The sequence below is a fragment of the Scatophagus argus genome, chromosome 2 (genome assembly GCF_020382885.2).
Source record: "Scatophagus argus isolate fScaArg1 chromosome 2, fScaArg1.pri, whole genome shotgun sequence".
Classification (NCBI taxonomy): Eukaryota; Metazoa; Chordata; class Actinopteri; family Scatophagidae; genus Scatophagus; species Scatophagus argus.
In genome coordinates this window covers 9,879,919-9,901,844 of record NC_058494.1, presented here as the reverse complement: position 1 = coordinate 9,901,844, position 21,926 = coordinate 9,879,919, and the positions used below count along the sequence as shown (strand labels likewise).

Below are 21,926 nucleotides of genomic sequence, written 5' to 3'. Positions count from 1 at the left end.
TTATCCAAGACAGCTTTTCCCCTCCTCATTTTAGTGATCCAGTTGTGAAGTCTAAACAGTCCTCTAATAGTTTCATCACAGAACAAACAATAAAAGTGGTGTGGAATCCAGAGGAGCCCAATAAAGACATGAAGCAGGCGTCGTTGAAGGGAGCAGAGCCAGATGACAGGACGTCATCAAATGAGGAAAAAGAAAAAGGGGGAGAGAGAGAGAGAGAGAGAGAGAGAGAGAGAGAGCAGACTGTGTCCCTGTAAACAATAACACAACAATATTAGTCCAACAGCAGGGAGCTCTGGCTCTGAAAATATTCTGTGAGTGACTGATTGGACACAATGTGTGTGTGTGTGTGTGTGTGTGTGTGTGTGTGTGTGTGTGTGTGTGTCAGGTGGCAAGAAGAGCCAAGTAGAACAAAGTGAAAAAAGGAAAAGGAGGAGAAAAAAGGACAACAAAGAGGAAGAAAGAGATGAATAAAACGAAAGAGCAGCACTAACAGAGAAAGTGAGAAAAACAAGAACAGGCAGAATATGGAGAGAAATCAGTGGAAAACCAGAGAAAGAACTCCCTTCAGACTTTCTCCTTGATTCCCAGCCAACACATTTACAATCGAGGAAGTCTCTACTGACTCGCTGCTGCTCCCTCCTTCTCCTCCTCCTCTCCCCTCCTCTCATGCTGGGACCCCCCACCCCCCCTCCCTCCTGAGAAAGTGGGACTCCCTCACTCTCTCCCTCCCTCCTCACTCTCTCTCCCGTCTGCAGATTTAACACGGCTCAGAGCGGAGCTGGTGGTCACTGTCGTGCCCTGGATTGTAGCAGAGAGCGACACAGACAGAGCGCAGTCCTCCTGCAGCCCGTTAGCCCACCACCATGGATGTCAAACTGCTGGCGCTGATGGCTGTCCTGGCCGTGGCCACACATGTACCAGCCTCCAACGGTGAGTCCAGGAGGGGGACGGGAGACTCAGGGGCAGTTAATGGTTTACACATACTGTTTTTGATGGTTTTGACTGATTTTTGTTTGTTGGAATTTTGCTACATGACATTTTTAAGTCTTGAAGACAGAGAAGGGATCTTGTTGTATGCAGTCTTGGATGTTGAAGCTTCTGTTGTTTTATTTTAATCTCTCTTAAGAAATCTTCTAAATTTTCTGGATTCAGTCCCTATTGAAAAATCAAGTGAAGGTCTCACATCTAAATGAAGGTTCTTATCAAAGTTGTACATTGTTGGGAGGTCTTTGTCAGGTTTCATTCACCTGACTTTTCATGGTTTGAAGAGTTTTATTTGTTCCAGACTGTCAAACTTCAGCACTTTACTCTTCTGTGGTCTTCTTTTATTGCATCTTTCAGACGTGGAAAAATAGTTACCACAGAGTAGAATTTTACTCCAACACTGATCCATTCATTTATCTCAAATTACTACATGATGACTGAAGAGCTGAAATGATTAGTCGATTGATCGCTCATCCCATCCACAGGAAATTAATCTGCAATTATTTTTAGAGGTAATTGATTGTTTATAACCTTAAAAAAAAGACATTCACTAGTTTTGGATTTTCAAACATGAAGTTTTTGATGGTTTGCTTATTTCCCTGTGTCACCAAATTGAATATCTTTGGATTTCATAAGCAAATTGAAGTTGTTCATTTGGGCTCTGGGAAATTCTGAATTGTAAGATTTTATAAGAAAAAGTGATTAATTAATTAAATGAATTAAAAATAATTAGAAAATTAGAAAATATAGCAAATTAATGAGTGATGAAATCAATACAGTTCTAACTGGTATTGTTGAAATACAACATACTGACTGGACTCAGCAATCTCCTGCAGCTTTTTGTCACATTTTGAGGATTTTTAATTTGTAAATGAGCAATAAATCAATTTGCAATTTCCTGTATTTATTATATGCAGTATTTTGAGCTAAAATTCTTTATGCATAACTGGAGGAGAGCAAATCACCAAATTAACCACATAGTAATCTCTCACATTTTAACCTTGCCTGGCCTGCATTATGCTAAGCTTGTTGTTTTGGCCCCAGTAAGACCCCTGGTTGCATATTAAAGAGTTGTTCTAAATGTGTGTATTTGTCTTCTCCCTTTGCTTTCTTTTAATTAGTTTCTAATTAGGGATAAACAATGCGGTGGTGATAGCAGTGGATGCTCGCTTCTGGCCTCTCTTCTGCGTGCTGCATAATGATCCCTTAGTTTGCATGAGAAAAGACCCTGAATGGGTGTGAGTCATTAGGCTGATATTACTGAGGATTTAGCCATTTGTGGCAGGACATTTGGTGTTGCATCACTAACATGCATTCAATAGAAATATGTTGAACCCCAGAACAAAGGTCTGTTAGTTACACCAGATGCACCTGATTTAGTTCATTTCTGTGCTTATCGGTGCAGGAAATGGCTGATATAAAGAATGAGTTGTTGCAACTTGCAAAATATCTGCAAAATCGACATCTGCTCTGTGACCTTTGGTGATTTCTTCACTCTGCAGCCTCAGTAAAGCATTTTTCTTTTCAACCACGTGTATGCAATATATCGAGTGAAGCACTCGACTGCAAAGCTTATTAGGATGGATGCCTAATTTAAAGTTTTATTGCGGAGTGTTTCTTCTCATCTCTCCACTGACACTTTAACAAGCATCATCATTTATTTGGAAAATCTGTAAATTGTAGATTTTTCAGTTTGTAATTGAATGCAGCTATTGAAGTGTATCTGTGGTCCTCTGGGCCCCCACAAGCCTCCATGGAGGCACAGGGGTGATTAGTAATCATTTTAAGAATGTACTTGAGGTGATTTCCGCAGAGGCCGTCTGAGCTGTTGAGTGCTCTTTCATAAAAGAGGCAAATATTAGAAACTGAATGTCAAGGACCCTTCTCCATTAGAGAGGCTGGGCTGAATGCTCTGAGAGTGAAAAAACTGAAATTCTGTGTGTGTGTGTGTGTGTGTGACACTGGTCATAAAAGGGCTAATCTCTTTTTAATGAAAATGTTGTTGAGAGCAATAGCAGGTAAACTCATACATTCCCATGTTTTGTAAAGACTTGATACAGTAGATTAAACATGCTTTTAATTTGTTAACTGAGGGAAATGATGTTTTTAAGCACACACACACACACAACTGGAATGAAATAGAAGCTGCTGTGTTTGAATTTGGATTTCAATTCAGGTTGATATGAATTTTTAAATCCTCTTATAAACCAGAAAGCCCTTTCTCCATGTCATGAACAACTGAACGTGTAGATTGTTTAGACAAGTAAAGCAGTTTGCCACATACCGGCTCCTGAAAAATAAAATTATTAAATAAGTTCATTATGTGTGAATTACCACAAGAAAAGATGCATTTGTGTTTAATAAGTCTGAAAATGCTTTATAAAACGTGTGTGTGTGTATAATTGTTTGTTTTTCCTTAAACGTAAAGCAGATTTGTAATTTTCTTATTGTGTGTCTGCAGCAAAGCCCATCAGCCTGGTCGAGCGGTGCTGGTGTCGTTCCACCCTCAACACGGTTCCTCAGCGGTCAATCAAAGAGCTCAAGTTCCTCCACACACCCAACTGCCCCTTCCAAGTCATGTAAGTAAATGAGTGTAAAATTACTGCGGAGATTAACTTGAAGACGTTTATTTCCTGATGTGAATGTCTGATGATGATTCAAAGGATTCTGTCACTGTGGCTCTTTTCAGTTAATTTGTTTAGACTGTGGTTTATTTATCTTCTCTTATTCTGCAGAGACCTCGACTGCTCTCCATAAGCAAGAGGTCCTGCTTTAAAGTCTCTATTTTTACTGGATATTCATCCATACTTTGATATCCATCCATTTGCTTGTTGATGACAGTCTGATTTGTAGCTGATCTTCACTGGGTCCATGCACAGTGCTCACATAGACAAGATATGTGGAAATCAGGATAAGACAAACGTGTGAGGTGACATTTTGGCACAAAATTTTTTATTGGCTCTAACAGTGTAACTGGATTTCAGTTCATCTCATCATATGTGATGTCTTTACTGTGTGTGTGTGTGTGTGTGTGTGTGTGTGTGTGTGTGTGTGAGATCTCCCACCCTAAATGCCTCCACAGTGATATTTAGAGAAAAGGTTAACGTAACAGCATTCTGATGCAGAGTCTTTAGAAATGCAATAATGGGAATGTACCAAATGATGAAATTTAAAAAAGACCTTAAAGGAATATGCTGAAGGCATGTATATATGTGCAGGATTACTTATTCACATATTTTCTAAAGAAACCCTAAATTAAATCTTAAACAGCAACTAAATTATTTCTAATTAATAATTACTAATTACTAATTACTAATTAAATTAAAATTAACTAATTCATTTACTATTCTGATGAAATCCAACAAGAATCTGAAATTTAATTTCCTGAACACATAAACAATGATAATGAAAAGAAAACTATACACTCACATATACATTGTACAAGAGAAGATTTAAGAGCAGCAGGTATCAATAATCAACAGTTTCACTTTAAAATGTGTGCGAATTGTGTGAAATCCCACTTTAAAATGATTTTCTGGCCTGGTGCTTCATTATCCTTTTGTTTTCTTTTAAATTTCTTATTTCCTTTACTTTTCATGATATATGAAATAAAAACGTACAAAGTACATAGATGAAGAGTGGATGTGTGGAGTGTGGTGTTAATGTCCTTCTAGTCTTTCCATAATGAGAGGCCTGGGTTTAAAACAACACAGTCCTCTCAGAAAGAGGAAAGCAGAATCGGCCGGAGCTCGAGGGGGCATTTATGTTTTGTAAAGGAAGCAATAATTAAGGGTCAAAGCGATTACCTTTGTATTTCTGCTGACCCCCGGTGTCCCTTATCCACTTTTTTCTTATTTCCCACCCAGCAACATTGAGTATAATGTCACTAGTCTGGAACGCATTAACAAAAAAGTCTCATTCATTTGTTTGCAATAGAAACAGGATGACAGAAGTTTTTCAGTCAAAAGGCTAAAAGGCTGTGGGGCTTCTGCCAAAAAGGGAGAGGGGGCTGGTGACTGGTTCGAAGGGGTGAGCGAATGGCAAAAGGTCAGAGAGGACGCACGGCGCTCTGGCCGGGCCACAGTCTCCCTCTCACCTCCCTCTAGAAAACCACCAGAGGAGACATTCAGACGAGGAGGCCACTGAGCTGCTCCGATATCTCTATTGAGGCACATAAAAGAAAGCCAGTAACACTACACCCTCTCTCCCCCCCTGCCCCCTGTGTCCCACCATGTGCCCTCATCTCAGCCCCCCGCCCCCACCGGTCCCAGCATGCTGTTGGTATTAACTTGCTGTGAAGTAATTACTACCTGCTGCTTGTGGAACTCCGGCCCTCAAATTCCTGCCAAGTCAATTAGGGTTTATGCTCTCGGTTGGCCATCCAGACAAGCAGACAGATAAACAGGATGAAGGGAGACACATCAAAACAGCAGAGAACTCCCAAGCGGATGAGCTGGCCACCTCCAATAAAGTTAAAGAGGAGGCGAAGAAGGGGACATCCCTGGAGGAAAAGCAAACACAGATCCTGTTATGGAGCTGTTTGGCCTCCTGCCTCGCATGTTAGTTGGAGGGATTTGGGACTGATGCTTGGATTGATGCCCCTGAACTGCTCTTTTAAGTTCAGGGGCCATTTGCTCATTTGCTCGTGTGTGTGTGTGCATCTAAATGGGGTGAGGAATAGGGGAGGTGGCATGTTAAAGGGGTATGGGGACGAGGTGGGGGTCAAACTGAATCAGAAAGCAGTGAAGAGGCAGAGAGGAATGTGTTGATTTGCAGAGTAATGTGATGGAGAGACGGAGGGAGGAGAAAGAGGAGCGGTGAGGCGAGACACCTCTTGAGTTGTTAACTCTCATACATGACCTTTTGCCACCAAAGTGTGAGATCCACATGTTCAGGGGGGGCCGGACCCCGCTGCCTGCCCCCTTTTCACCCCAACAGAGCTGAAACCCACCCGGCAGCGTCCGATAATGGAACAAATCCTCTAATAAATATTTGGCTCAGCTCTCATCAACAGGCCAGACTTCACTCAGAAGAACACACACTCTTTGTGACCGCAGAGCCATTCATCACTCTGTGGTTTCAGTCTGAAACCCTGCTTCAGTTAGTGCAGATAATGTCCAGTCTGATTAACACAATCGATCAGCATTTGAGCTGTGAAATTTTACTGCAGTCAAGGAGGAGAACTTTATTAACACACTGTCCAATAAAAAAAACAGCAAAACTGCAAACTTGATTTTCTGTAATAATAAGCTGTCAAACTGCAACCACTCATTTAACAAATAATTTAAAAAATCTATCACAAATACACAAAACTAAACTAAACTAATTTTACACGTACCCCTGATCACCTTTAAGGGCCAACAAACATTAGCACTTATTTTTATGTACTTATTTGAATCAAATGGTGATCGACAACTTAAATGAGTAAAACTGCTTTTTCTTTATTTATTTATTTGAAATCTATTTTACCAGAAAAACTTCACCAACACAATCTCATTAAAATTTTCATTTCTGGACAAGAGAGGCAGCAGTGCCAGATGAACAACATACAACATACAAAAATCTCACTGAAAAGTGCTATCTTCCTCACAATAAACATGTTGACATCTAAAGCTTCACATGCAGCTGTTTTTCACTTAAATAAAATAATTGTGGTAGTTATAACATTATCTGCATCACTGACTAAGAACACACCTTTAAGTGTGTGATGTGTCCGTGTTTATCCCTAAACACCATTAGCTATTAGGAAAGATAATCGCTGACTTTTAAATCGAATCAGCCTAACCATTACAAACTCTACACCAGACTAGTTACCGGGTGCAGTGTGCAGTGTCCACGCAGCTTCGCGAGCCGTACAGCTCAGTGTGATCCGCGATGTGAGCCTCTCGTCCAGCTGTCCCTGAGTGGAAACAGAGTGCTGTGATTTCTCACCGTTGACGAGAGGGTGACAGCATGTTATGGGCTGTAATCCTCCGGTTTTCAGCTGGGATGTGTTGTAGGATGTGCTGAGGTTTTTACAGCTTAGCTCAGGTGGTTCTGAGCTCAAGCTTCATAAACCGTATCGGATATTATCCTGACGTATTGTGTGCTCCTTTCAGTATCAAGGGTCAAAAGAGAGCAGATATTTATATTTCATGTTATGAGATGCACTAACAAAGACATTTGGGTTTCTTCTTGGCCTGAACACATGTGCGTTAGCTGGTGTTAAATTAAGCGGCACCAGTGAGATTTTTTTGACTCTTGACATTAAGATGACAGCTTGTTAGAAAAAGAAATCCTCCAGTTTAAACTGGGATGTGTTACAGGATGTTCTGTGGCTTTCTGGAGATTAAGCTAAGCTTTTGCTGAAGTGGGCATTCTGAAAATATACAAAATATCATTTTTGATTTATTAGTGATAAAAAGTTTAAGAAATATCTTTAGAGCATTATCTCTTCAGTTTAAACAGCACCAACTCAAAAACATGTTACAATATTTATAGTTCTTTGGGGAATTATAAATGTTACTTATGGCGCCTTTAGGTTTAAAGACCACCAGTGGTTTGTATGTTTAGGTTTAATAACTGCAAACTGCTTGTACTGTACAATTCTGCCCCCCACCATTAGCTAAATTACAGGCTCCAGCTGGTGTTTAGTTCATTTTCCTACATTGTAAGAAGCCAATCTTTTGCATTGCAACACTTTATGAATCAACTGAAAGAGGGGTGAAGCCTGTTTGAAAGGGTTGTGAAAAATTTGTCACTTTAATTTTAAATTAAATTTTAAAATTATTGTGGTGCGTTCAAGGACCTCTGACAGTTGAAGGGGGTAATTTAACATTTAAAAGGTGGAAATTAGTTTTTTAGATTTTGAGGTAATGGATTACATCTATTAAGCAAATTTCAAGTTCTACAAGTTGATTCATACAGCACTGACAGGAAATGAAGTTGGGAAATCAACACACAGTATGCTTTGGAACAGATGTTTTCAAACAGTGAGGCAACTGAGGAAGAGCTGAAGGGAGGAGGGAGAAACGTCATGTTAGTGTGTGAGGTGAGAGGCACTTAAGGTACTTCAAATACCAATAGCCACAAGGAGTGTCAAAATTCTTGGCCTTGTCAAATGTGAACACGCACATTCTGAGATTCTTCAGTATTAAAGTAATCCAGCCATAGCTGCATGTACAGCCATGGGTACACTGCAAACAGGAATTTCTAATAGCTCATATGGCGTACTGTTATTGGTGCTAATTTGTCAAAACATAAACAAATATAGGCTCAAAATAGACAAAGTTCAAGTTGAAGAAACAGCAAGCTAACCTATCAAAAGGTATGGCAGGCGATATTGTACAGGATGCTCAGCTGTCTCAACTTTACTGAGTTGTTGCCCACAGTGTCAGAATTTAAAAAGTGTTTTCCCTGCACTGGAAAAAGTCTACAGTCTTTTAAAATATAAATGATTGCAAAAATAGTTAACTTTATTTATTAGCACACACTTATTATTAGCACAATGAATTATGTTGTCCCCAAAAGGCAATTTTCCACAAGAACGGCCTACAGCTTCAATCACAAAAAAAGTTGTTGAAAACTGTTGGTTGTTGTACCCTGATCAAATGTCTGTAGAAAGAGAATGCAAGAAATAAAATGCCTCAAATGAAAATCACGAGAACCAACTAAGGAACTCCTATGAGCATATTTTCGTGAGGTTACTGAGAGGTCTTTTTACAGTTTGGCTGACCACGCAGCTAATAAAATAGATACAATCTGGTGTTGTACACCGGATGTTCAGCTACAGAGGAACCCTTGAGGTGCAAATATTCACCAGTACACGTCCCTGAACCTGATTTATTACATCTGATTTTGCCAAAAATACTCTGCTTCCTCTCTGTCTGTTGCAACTGTTTCAAAGTTTAGATATCATAAAAACAAACACATATCTCCGTGTCGAAATGTAAATGTCACATCAAATAATTACTGGCTTAATAGTAAAATCCATCAGTTCAGGACATTTTAGCAGAATGTGGCTTCCTATCCCTTAAACGCTATTTTTTTTTTCCCACAGTGCCAAGCTGAAGAACAACAGGGAAGTTTGCATCAACCCAGAGACCAAGTGGCTGCAGCAGTACTTAAAGAACGCTATTAACAAGTAAGAAAAAAACCCTCCTCGCTCTCTCTGTGCGCAGACACAAGCATCGCTGACAAAGACAGATAGGAAATACAGCTCTCTTCTCCACTGAGGTTAGATCTGACAAAGAAGAAATAAACCACCGTTACAAATGGCCATTTCTCAGTTTCCTGCTGACAATAACTCTCTGAAATCACTGATGTGGTTGATGTAAGCAGCTGAGTTATTATCTGTGAAATAATTAGCATGCAGTAAGAAGAGTGATAAATCTACCACTGGCATGTCTGCTTCCTTCTTTCTCATAAGCATGCGTCTGGGACTTCGGTCGAAGACATTTTTTGCTCCCCTGAGCTCAGTCACAGAAATTAATGCACATAATTAATAATTATGTGTATTCTTAACGGGACTTTTTTATTCCTAAGAAGCAGTTTCCACATTATCATCATCACTAATTGAACATGAGCGACAGAGTTGTCCCGTTGGGGAGCAGCACTGTGGGTGAAAACTATTTATACTAAGAAAGTGCAGCAGCTCATTCAGTTTTTAATGAGCTATGTAGTTAAAATGTGTGCTTTCCTCATAAAAAAATGTTCCCATAATGTCTGGTTGTGGTTATCAGCAGGTTGCCCGTCTGCCTCTGAAAACACCATAAACACTGGACCATAATGTGAAAACAAACAATTAAATAACTTATGAGGAATTATGAGATGTTTGTATGTTTTAGATGTAGTCTTATCCCAGCCTAAACTGTTATCACAGTTCATTGAGTGTAACATGTGGGACAGCAGCAGCCTGTCAGACTGTATACACAGTAACATTTCATATTGTGTCTACTGTATGCGTCTCAAAGCATACTGTGAAGGGAGAGTCAAGTATCCATTAGAACTGCTGAGCAAGAAAAGTCCAGTGTGTTTCCACCAGACACTTTCAGTGAGGCTTTTTATACAGTAAAAATGTGAAAATGAATAAAACTGCAGTTACAGAGTTCAGCGTGGAAAACAGTTACATGTGTTTACACAGTTTAGGTGTTTACAGGAGTCACAAATGAATGGAGTGAGAGCAACTTAAAAAAACAAACTAAAAATCCTTTGTTACAACTGTGTTGTCAGGTTGAAAGAGAATTGGCCGAGAATGCATACTGTGCATATAAGCAATAAAGAGTGGGTACAAAACTGTAGTGTGTGTGTGTGTGTGTGTGTGTGTGTGTGTGTGGAGGCTTTCTTACAGCAGGAGACATTTTTTTTAGCACAGCTGCTCTTTGTCACAATCACCCTTTTTCATGTTCAGTTACAGTTTGTCATAAATTATATTTATATTCTATGGTGTTCACCTATCAAAACTGTTTGCCAGCACCTGAGGCCCCTAACATGCCTGAGCTGCTCTGCTGAGAACAGAACTTTTCATCAGGACCCTGCTGTACTTTCACTGCCCCCGAAAAATGATGTCTATATGCTACAGTTTTTTCTGGCTACTTTTGTGAAAGGAATCAGTAATGTGTCCTGGATTATGTACCACAGCAATATTTTTTCTGTAGTGTAGGAACTGCTTCTCATACATCTATATATTCACAAACAGCCTTTTATGCCTTTAAGGTTAAACTAAGTGTAAGTACGAGGATTTTAAGAGTTAACTGATTAGTTACATGTCAGTACATGTCTACACTAACCACTGCCAGTGGACATTTGTGGGGTTTAAAAATATCTGATTTAAACCGTAGCCTATTCGTGTTTGTGTAACTTTCATCATTAGACTTGATCTGACTTTATAACAACATATTCAGTGAGTCCGTTGGTGCTATGGTGACCTTCTTCTCTTTTCTTGCTCTTTCAATTTTAATGAAAGGTCTTCTGAACCTCTCTCCAGGGTGAAGAAAAACAGAAGACGCAATAACAAGAAAAACTAAACACCAGGGAAGACGTGTGTCGTCGGACCTGGCATCTCGGGTCGAGCCTGTATACCTCCCTGTCACTGCTATGGATGTATGTAAACATGCTGTATGTGCCTGTCCGCCTCTATGGACCGCTTGCAGAACCAGCACTTCACCACCAAACTGTGCCATCCCCAGCACCGCCACCAGTCCCTCTGGACACCCACACAGTCACCTCCAACTCTCCGTGTTAGTACCAAGTGCAGTTATACCTGTAGATTCATGCTGATGTCAGACATGTGTGTGAGTGCTGGGGGGGTGAGAGAGAGAGAGGGTCAGTGAGAAAGAGAGAGAGGGTGAGAGAGAAAGAGAGAGGTAGAGAGAGAGAGAGAGAGAGAGAGAGGGAGAGAGGGAGAGAGAGGGGGGAAGGGATGGAGGGAGAGAGAGAACATGAACTAACTCTGATTGTATGCCTGTATCTACTATTAAAGGAAATTACTACTATATATAAAGGAAATTATTTGAGCTTTTGGTCCCACACACAAAGCTTTATGGGTAATGCTTCCTTCACTTCCTGTCAAATTAGTGCTGAAACATTCATATAAGCTTCCTCTGAGGACTTTGCTGGCAGCTTCTGTCTAAATTGCCCAAGTGTGGCTTGGCAACCTCTATCAGTCAAAAAAGTGAAATTACCAGTTATATTTACAGAAGTACCATATACTTAATTCCACTTTTATGGCGTTCTGGAAAGCCTGAATTCTACTTTTTATTGTTGATCTTATATTCATTAAACACAGACAATTGAGATGGTGGTGCTCAAAACTTTAATGTGATAACTTTATGTGACATGAGGTGAATTTGGCATTACTCCACGCATGTGGGCTCATGTGGCAGACACAGAGAGGCTGGCCAACGAGGTCACAAGCAGTGACCAATCAGGACAGGCCATGCTACAGCAGTGTCTTGAACTGTCTTCAAGCATCAGGAACGAGAACATGTGGAAGCTCACACACACACACTGCAAAAAACAAGCACTGATCTCATGGTGCTATATGTTCAGTATAAGGGGTCAGAGCTATCAACACTATATTAAGTGTGTTTCACTGTTAATTTTATGCAAGATTTAAGATGGGATGTTGTGACCTTTGTGTGTTAAATGAAACACACTTGTTTGTTTTTTGGGGGTGTTTTTGTATTTTTTTATTTTATTTCTTTTTTTTTTTTTACTCATCATAAAATACTTTAAGCGCTGTTGTTAGAATCTGATAAAAAAAAAAAACGGGGAAATGGAAAGTTGTTTTGACGAGGTCATACTGTGCTCACAAAGACTATAAGGAAGTGGAACAAACACTTGCCAGAGCAGCTTTTTTATTAGTTGAACATATCAGTAAACAGAGACTAAATATTTACTCAGTAAAACATGCAACATGAAGAAACCCATGAACCTCAGAAAGCGTAACATTGATTTTTGCAAATAGGTAGATGAGCATCTTAATTCTTAATTTTTTACATCAAAGGGACCAGATAAATTTATACCATGACGACAGAGCAATTCAACCGCAGTGTTTTCACACCAACACCTGTCCTTGGTAGGAATGAAAAGCTGATAAATTGTCACATAAAAGCCGAATGATAAATGACACAAAGGGAATGTTCATGGTGGTAAAATGTTGTTTTTTGATTCTCCTTTATATATATATATATATATATTTGAGCCACTTTATTATCAGATGTGTCTTTTAAAGGTCATTTTTTTATTTTTATATTGTGTATAATCTTACTAGATGCTTTTTTAATGCAGTGTACAGTAGGCAGTAGATACTAAATGAAGGCTCGTCCATAAAATGCAAGAAAACAGTATTAAGCTTCATTTTTAAGGCTTCATGTAATATGTCACACACGTAATGGTTTGTTTGCAATATGTTACACAAAGTATGCAATATGTTCCTTTAACAAAGGAATGAAACATTATTTTTTTATCTTATCTTTTGTTTTTTTAAATGTGGATAAATCATCCATGACAAATTACACTTTGCGCTCCTGGTTTGTTGTTCCCTCCGTACTGTTTCCCTATCAACCAATCTGATGAAACAAAGGTGAACTGTCCAACACACAGTGACTGAAAACAAAAGCTGCTGTCATTACATGAGTCAGGAAACTATTCAGCTCAGCCCACCAGTCGTCCCCATCGAACACTTGATTTGATTTTTTTCTTATAGTTTTACTGAGGTTGATGTATGATGTGTCAATAGAGCCACTGAGCCAAAGCAGAACAAAACCTTTGAGTCGAGATCCAAGCGACCAACATGTGCTTTCAATCTGGACACTCCCAGCACCCCATGGGCTTTCTTTTCAATCTCACTCAGCTGCTGCCATGCCGCAGAATTAGAGCCCCTTTTCTTCCCGAAAACTGAAAGTGCTGGTGCTTGTGGTCATTGTCATGGACTTACGTTGTGTTTGGTTTTGCATGGTCTATTTGCTGAGTGCCTGATTACAGGTAATAATCATATCAGTTCGCAGCCAATGTTGCAATAATCCTGTATGTGTAATTTATTTCCCATCAGTGTAATAGATGTTAATGGACACTAATGTTATATTATTACACTAATTTGTTTAAGTACATTGTTAAATAAGCTCAAACGTTCATGTTTCCAAAAGGACTGACATGCAGTGAATATCTAATTTAATTCGTTGTGTAAATATGTTACAAAACTGCCACCCTTCCCCAAATAATTTAATTAACAATAGAGTTATAAGTAGAAAAAAGATGCGATGTTACTTCTGTAAACATTCTAATGCATTATATGGTAAATATCTCGCTAACAGGAAAATATATATTGTATTAGTTGTAGAAAAACCACACTGCTATTTCTTTGTTTTAATACTGATTTCTGTTAATGAATTAGTTTAATTAATCAGACTCTCCTGTTCAGTACTGTGGCTCCTGTGGCAACATTTAACACATCAGACAAATATATGGACTCCTTTATCATCATGCAAATAGAGCTTCTACAGGGAATTTTTCAATGTGGACCAGTTACAGGATCAGATTCGCCTTTACTCACCATCAGTGTGTGTATTAATCGAATTAATCAAAGTGGGTGCATGTGTTCTTCTTTGGACCCCGAGACAATGTGAAATAATTTTATTCCTTTTGAGGCAGCTTCTGACACATACTCTTCATATACATGAGATGTATTAGGAGTGTATTACTCTCTGTATTGTCACTGTAAACCAAGAGGCAGTATTTTAGCTATGATACCTAAGCCCTTTTTCAATAAAGTTGTATGAAACAAAATCATTCATACGTGTCTGTTTCGCTTGTCAAAAATATGATTGATGGGTGGGTCAACAAAACAAAATCAGACTTTAACATGGGAGGACAATGTCTGATTCTTGTTTCTGCTGCTTGTTTTTTAAGCATGACCCTGACTGCTCCCTAACTTTAACCAAGTGTTTATTATCGTAACTAAGCTCCCCAAACCATAACAACAAGTAATCAATTTAACCCAAACCATTGTGTTTCTTTAAACCTAAGCGAGTGGTTTTTGTGGTTAAACTTTAACAAATCTCCATCATGATCTTGTCAGATCATAAAACATTGTCTCCGAGATAATCCTGGCAGCAAATTAGCCCTACATTAAAGTGATTCTAGGAGACAGGATTTCTAGGTGGAAGCCTGAATATCAAATAATCAGAGTCAAGTGTTGACTCTTTGTGGTTTCAGCAATGTGAGCAACTTTTTCCACATCACAGGGAGTCGTTTGGTTTAAGGGTAATACCTTAAACATCACTTAGTTTAGCAGTGGAGAATGTTAAGCAGAAACGTCTCTCTTTCAATAACTGCCATGAGGAGTTATTTACCCACTTTGATAGAAATTGAAAGTGACTGCACCACCGCTTGGACAGGTAGGATAAGTTGTATTGCAGACCTGAAACCTGTCTTTCCAGAGAGAGAAATTAATCACAGGAGAACAGACTTCCTGCTGCAGGTTCTCCAAACAGAAAAGCATCACCAAGTTGAAACCTCATCCAAACAGTCTTGCATAGGATAGGAACAACCGCTCCGAGGCCAAATAAATAATTCAATGGGACTATCACTTGACATTTTCCACTTTGGAACTGAAACCCATTCAGCAAATCTTTTTCCTGCAAGGAGTAAAGAGGAAAGGCACATGTAATGCCCACTAATATCCCCGCCTGACATCTTAACACCTAAGATTCCAAAAATATTCATTTGTGCTGGTTCATTACTTGTCCTCAGCACCAGAGAGCCTATGTAGTTTTATAAAGCTGTCAGCTCTAATAAAGTGGAACCTTGTAGAGTGGATTAATTTCATGGTACAGTTCTTACCTTTGACCTGTGTGTACATGTATATGAGGAACATGAGACATGGTTTGGAAGAGGACCAAGCGGTTTGGAGGGTGAAAGTTGTATGTTTGGGCTTCTTGGGCACATTCAGAAATGATTACAGGATTTCGAAACTGTGCTTATTCAGCTGAGACTTGGCCATGATGGAGGTGGCTGACATTTGTACAGAATGTTTATTAATGTATATTTTCACTGACACGTTGCTCTGATCCAGTCCAGCAGAGGAATTTAAAAGTTTTTACAACAACAGAGAGGCCTCAGGTCAGTGTGTGAAATATTGGTAATAAAACTAGATCAAACTTTACAAGCCACTTGTGACTTATAAAATACGTCCAAAGGGCTAATTAGAATCTGAATCAGTACTGCACTGACCAACTAAGAACAATAAAAGCACAGATTGATGGAAAGACATATCAACAGCTGAAGCAGCAGAGTAAATGTTGACACAAATGGTACAGGGAAAACTAGACCTCACACACAGTTCAAGGAGCCAGCGAAGAATCTTTAATGGTGAGCGCTGCACAGTATAATAGGTCTGTGCTCTCAGTAAGTATAACATTATGCTAACATGCAAAGTATATGTAAGGTCCAACAGTGATGGAGGAAGTCTTTGGCTGATCAGTAACAAAATCACCAAAATCACAGCAGAGATGTCAGACGCTCAAAGACTGAAACTACTTAGCTAAGCATTTCCAGAAGGTCAATCAATGGACTTCTGGCAAAACAGAACACATGCCATTATCATGACAACTGATGTTTTTCTTTTCACATGTTTATGCAATGAAAAAGAGTCTATGGCTGAGAGGACTGGAACAAAATGTGCCATAGTTTAGCAACAAGACTTGAGCCGTGCTTGCAGCTCTGGGAGGTTTTCTTAAGCAGGGTGGTTGTTTGAGCTAAATGCTAACGTTGGCAACATGTTTATAAAAATACTAACATTCGAATGTTTAGTAGGTGATGTGTACCATGTTCATGATGTTAGTTTAGCATGTTAGTGTGCTAATGTTAATTAGCGTCAAGTACAGTATAGCTGAGGCTGGAAAAGTCACTTATATTGTCATAATCAAAAATACTGGACAAATTTTAATTTTGACCTTATGGTGCCCCTACATGAATGTCAGTCCAAAATTATAGGCAATCCATTGAAATTGTTGATATGTGTTTTGAGGTAAAAAGTCTTTTAAGTCTGGACTTTTAAAAGACTCTTTAGTTTGCTTTTGATATTGGCTGCGTTCCAGACCTCTTCTACTGTGCACCTGCACTGAATATACAGGTCAACTAAACATCTAAAATATGAACAGAGAGATTTTCTATGAATCTCCTCTCACATTAAATCATGTCGTAACAACATGAGAATGACACAGTTTCACTCTGAGCAAAGCAGCCTTCAACTCAAATCACCTGAGAAAGAGAACATAACAAGCTTGGACAACAAATTGCCCAACTGATTTGGTCTTGGAGGTTGTGGGTAATCCGGTGTGATTTGAGGCTCTCCACTGTACAACTTTGAACAACTTAATACCACTGGAAGTTAATAGGAAACATGTTGCTGCTGGCTGCAAAACCACACAGGGCAGCGTGTGTGTGTGTGTCTGTGTGTGTGTGTGTGTGTGTGTGTGACAGAGGTAGTGACAGTGAAGGATGTCTGTGGAATTGTTTCTGTAAGACTAAACACCCTCAAATGCACACGGGAATGTGTTGTCAACCATTTGATATCAATTCATACTTGATGCACAGTGCATCATTTCTGCCAGTCTCAATCTCACAATCAAAATGATAACAACGAAAGTCATGGTTTGAAAATGTAGTGAAGTAATGCTGAATGACCCATCATTCAGATGTAGTCATCATTGCTAAACAGCCACCATTGTCAAAACAAAAAAAGTCTGACTGCATGACTCAGGCAGAAATGTGCACAGATGAGGTAATATTTTTAAGTTTTATTTGTGCTGTGTTTAGTCACATTCACAGACTTCCTTCCTATCTGGCTGTCTCACCAAATATATTTTTTTTTACCTTTAATAAAACTGCAGGTTTCTCTGGGTTTTTATAAGTAACAGTAATCCCTCATGCAAACATGAGTGCATAAAGTTGTTACTCTCAAAATAAGAAGACACAAAAGACTGTGCAAGATAGAAGTGACAGGCATCCAGTTCACATGGGTACTCTTAAAACAGACAACAGGAGAGAGCTCAGCACACTGCAAATTGACAGAACAAATGCAAATTAAGAAAACATCTTCATCAGTATGACAATGTGTGCACAAATTTAAGAAACGTGCTACAAATACAGAAAAGACAACAGAAGTGTGTAAGTGTTTCCAAAGCACACTAGCTCTGAAAACAGCTTGGACACTGATGGATACTAATGAATGGAAACTGTATCTCCTTTAATTTAGAAGCTGCAATCATTAGTGTATGAAATATGACTCAAAGTATATTAAGCCACAAAAAGCAGCACACCTGATTAACCTCACCTGTGAGAGGCTGCTCTGTGATCCTTTCAGAAACATGTGCTCCAGTCCTTCCTTTCTCTGACTCTGCGGTGACCCCCTCCACATACATATGAGTTCAAATCCAGGCCTGAACACACACACACACACACTATTAACAACTGTGATCAACAAACACGGGCACAAAAAGACAGATGAGATTTGCGCTGCCCACAGCTATCACTCTATTCATATGAAAGAATAGAGAGACAAGGGCATTGTAGAGGGAGAGAAATAAGGATGACAGGGGTCACCATTCCAGCCATCACAGAAACCACATATCCCACAAGACACTTCTCTATCAAACTGAGAAGCGTAAGCGTAAACAGCTCTGGGGCTTTGGAATGTCCTCAGATCCATCACAGCCAAGCGGTTAATGTGTCCCTAACTTTATGGCGGAGAAAAGGGTCATGGGTAAAGCTATTGGAAACAGGTTGATCACTGTTTCCACACAGGCACGTCCCTTATGTGTGAAGGAGAGACAAGCTGAGCAGAGGGGGAAAGATGGAAAGAAAGGAGATGAATATCATCATTTATCAGAAATGAATCCCAAGTGTTCCATAGCAGAAAAAAAAGGATGCAATACATCTTTGTTTATTAGCTTTTTCTGAAAAACATCTGAGAGAGGGGGGAAAAAAGCGGATGTCATCATTCACGGCTCATTTTGGTAGACGTCACATACAAAAGGGTCGCAGTGATCCCCATTTAATGAGTCATTCCACTGTAATGCAGGATCAAGAGGACTGTGTCTTTGTTGCCTGGTTATCAAACTCCTCTGCTGGCATTTAACTGCAGGCCTCATTAACTTAGTGGAGAGTTGACTTCCCAGCTATTTCCTATTGTAGGACAGTCATGCCCTGCAGGCAATTACTACTGAACTACTCTGATTCCACTGTGAAAAAAAAAAACAGAACAATAAAGTTGGTATTGAATACAGAAGAATCATTTATATTTATGTAAAACTAAAACAAAAAACAATTGTTAGCTATTATGTAACATCTAACATCTAGGTGAAAACTAGGTTTTTCGATGGTTGTAACTAATAGCTTTTACTGGTGTATTTGCGCTTTATAATTTCCATTTCATGATACTTTATGCTTCTTTACAATTCAAAGGGAAATACTGCTCTTTTAAATTAACTTGATGAAATGACAGCTTTATAAGTAACTAAAAATTGTATGTACTATATTTTCAATAAACATTGTTTAGTTTGCTAAATGTTATAGATTAAACTGTAAAAAATACTTTTGATATTTCATATCAGTGCTAATACGTACATACTTTAACTAAAATGAGGACTTGTAATTGAGTGTTTTTACATTGCAGTATTGATGGCAGTATTGAAAATCTCCTTATTTCCAATTTTGCTTCAATATTAACTTTTAACAAAACTGTTCATTATTTTTATTTGTAAAACAATGAAAACAATCACCTTATTATCATATTCACGACAACATTACCTAACATTTGCATTAAATGAGAACATTTTTCCTGTTCTAATTGATGCCTGCCCGAGTGTGTGACTGAAGTTTGAATGCTACATTAATAACAGCCATTTCTTACAGCATAACTTCACCTAAGAGTGGAGCCTTTGAAGGCGACCTTCCTCTGAAGTCTGATGAACCATTGAGAGAAGAGTTCAGGCAAACCAGCCAACATTTCTCTGAAGCACACTGTAATTCGCTGCCCAGGTCTGAAACAACATAAGTTAAGGCCACTGCTTTCTCTCAACTTTCTCAGTGTTTACCATTATTCTCAGTGTAATATGGCTTTTACCGTCAGCTGTGTCATCTCCACAGTTTTTTCACACGTCTGGAGACTGAGGAGACAGTGTGAATTTTCTCCATGGTGCTTGAGGAAGCCCTTCATCACAGAGGTGCTGTGAGGGAACGAACATGACAATGTCCATCTTGTATTCAGCAGGATGGAGGAATAAAAGTATGTTTGAAGAATTTCCTTTTAGGACTAATTTTTATTTTAACTTTACTAAAGTAAAACTGCATTAAAAATGTTTCATTTTTCATTCAGCAGGTGGATTCTGTTTGAAGAAAATACAACATTACATGTGTTCCCCTCCAGAAAAAGGTAAAACTTTTAGTGGTTTGGTCTTAACTTAAATCTCTTTTAAAGCCAACATAAATGAATGCTAATGTTACCAAATGTGTCAGTTTCTGTAAAATCTCATTTGCAGTTTTAGCAAGGTATCAACAAGTTCTGTCCCTCCTGTACATTTTCTGAGGCTTTGGCCCAAAGTGGAACACAAACAAGCTCCCAGCATTTACTTTTCAGTGTGGTTATTGGAGTAAAACATCAGATTATATTGGACTGGACTTTCCTGGCTGACCCTCAAGAGGTTAAGTTTTTCTCATACCCAGTATGGAGTCCAGATCGTGAACTTGCTTTACTTGGGAAAAGGGCAAAATGAAATCCTCTATGTGTTTCATAAGTTCCTGTCTCATATGGCCTCATTTCATAGGTGTGATGTTAAATACAGTGTACGGACACACGAGCGGGACGCAAACACCAAAGGAAGTGACTAAATGTAAACACGTATAACTAAACTCCCAATGGAGATTAATTACAGGCAACTGTAACAGTTATTTATCACGTCAAATCTAAGTTCAACATGTGTAATTCAGCACTGAGCACAGTGTTTTAGACTTAGTTTAACATCACGAATTTCTCATTGTTGGATTTTGTAGACACTGTGCAGAAATTCTCATGGCTGAATTATGAGGCTGGGTCACTCGGAGGCCTTGCCAAGAATTCAGACACGTCTTGACCGCTTATGTGAACTCGAACTTGAATTATGCAAATGTAAATGCACAACTATTGTGTGGATTCCTCTGGTATGACTGTTCTTTTCTGAGTTAGTCTAAGCAGGATATTTGTAGTTGTTCCATCAAATATACAGATTAGGTAAGATAAGGTTTGCTAACCGTAAGAAGAAGAAGAAGAATCAGTTTTATTGACAGTATATATATTTTACATACACACACTGAATTCGTCTTCTGCATTTGACCCATCCTTAGTTGAACACACACATGCAACACCAGGCAAATTACATGCAGTGAAACACGCACAGGAGCAGTGGGCAGCATCAAGCGCCCAGGGAGCATATTGGGGGGTTAAGTGCCTTGCTCAAGGGCACATCAGCCAGCTAATGGAGGGGGGGAGCATTTTTCGCATTAATCACTCCATTACACCCAAATTTTTCCTGCCCGTCCGGTGGGGGAATCGAACCGGTGACCGTCCGATCACAAGCCGCTTCTCCCAAATGTATTTGTCATAAGTGGGATTCGAACTCACGCCTCCAGGGGAGACTGCACCAGACTGGCTGAAAAACATGGGTGGCAAACATACTGACATTTTTTCACACTATTTAACACCTATCTATTGCAACAGAGCTGATCAGTGTCCAGTATGGGTGTCGTGATGGCAGCTTCCAGGTGGGCACACGCTGACAAAAATTATGGCATCACGAGAACTTTTCCCTGGATGAGTAAGTTTCGGAAGGTGCTATTGGGGGTATTATAACTATCAGCTCTGTTAGAAAACTATGAGGATTCATACGGTCCATGGCTATGACATCATAGGGTGCATGTTAAAGATTAATTTAAGTTTACTACCCTGCAAAGTCTTTGTCAGTCATCTGATTTATTGGTAGGTGGGATGAGCATGCACCATTTACTATAGCTAAGTGTGATAGGACACCTGACAGTCAAGTAAACACACCTCCAAACACACCAATAGCAAGTCTGCTTCTTAATATTTATATTCTGACAGTATGGCACAAAGTCATAGTCACATAAACTGTGGAAAAGCCAAGCGTCTTCATAAAAATATAATTCTCACAATGGTGGTTTTCAGGCAGCTTTTCACATGTTCATATTGGCCAGTTTGTATTAAACTCATCCAAGCATCTTGGACTAGCAACAGACTGAACATTCGACTGAATCTGTTGTGATGGGTTTACTTACTGTTGTCCCTGCCAAGATGATGAGTTCGTGATGAGTTCATGATGAGTTTACTTACTGATAATGTGACCACATAGCTTAGAGGGAAAAAAGGGAATGGACTCCATTGTCAATGACAACAAGTTGAAATGCAC

General features: G+C 39.2%; 1 protein-coding gene across 2 annotated transcripts; it reads left to right on the top strand.

The window, feature by feature from the left end:
• The first annotated feature begins 728 nt into the window (after positions 1-728).
• cxcl12b (chemokine (C-X-C motif) ligand 12b (stromal cell-derived factor 1)) lies at positions 729-14,253 on the top strand. Of its 2 annotated transcripts, none has more exons than XM_046407915.1 (4): positions 729-930; positions 3,446-3,563; positions 9,023-9,106; positions 10,928-14,253. In XM_046407915.1, the coding sequence occupies exons 1-4, from the start codon at positions 864-866 to the stop codon at positions 10,986-10,988; spliced, it is 330 nt and encodes a 109-aa protein (XP_046263871.1). In that variant the 5' UTR covers positions 729-863; the 3' UTR covers positions 10,989-14,253. The 2 variants fall into 2 exon arrangements, with proteins under 2 accessions (XP_046263871.1, XP_046263882.1); XM_046407926.1 differs by having other exon boundaries at positions 732-930; positions 10,949-14,253.
• The last annotated feature ends 7,673 nt before the right edge of the window (positions 14,254-21,926 follow it).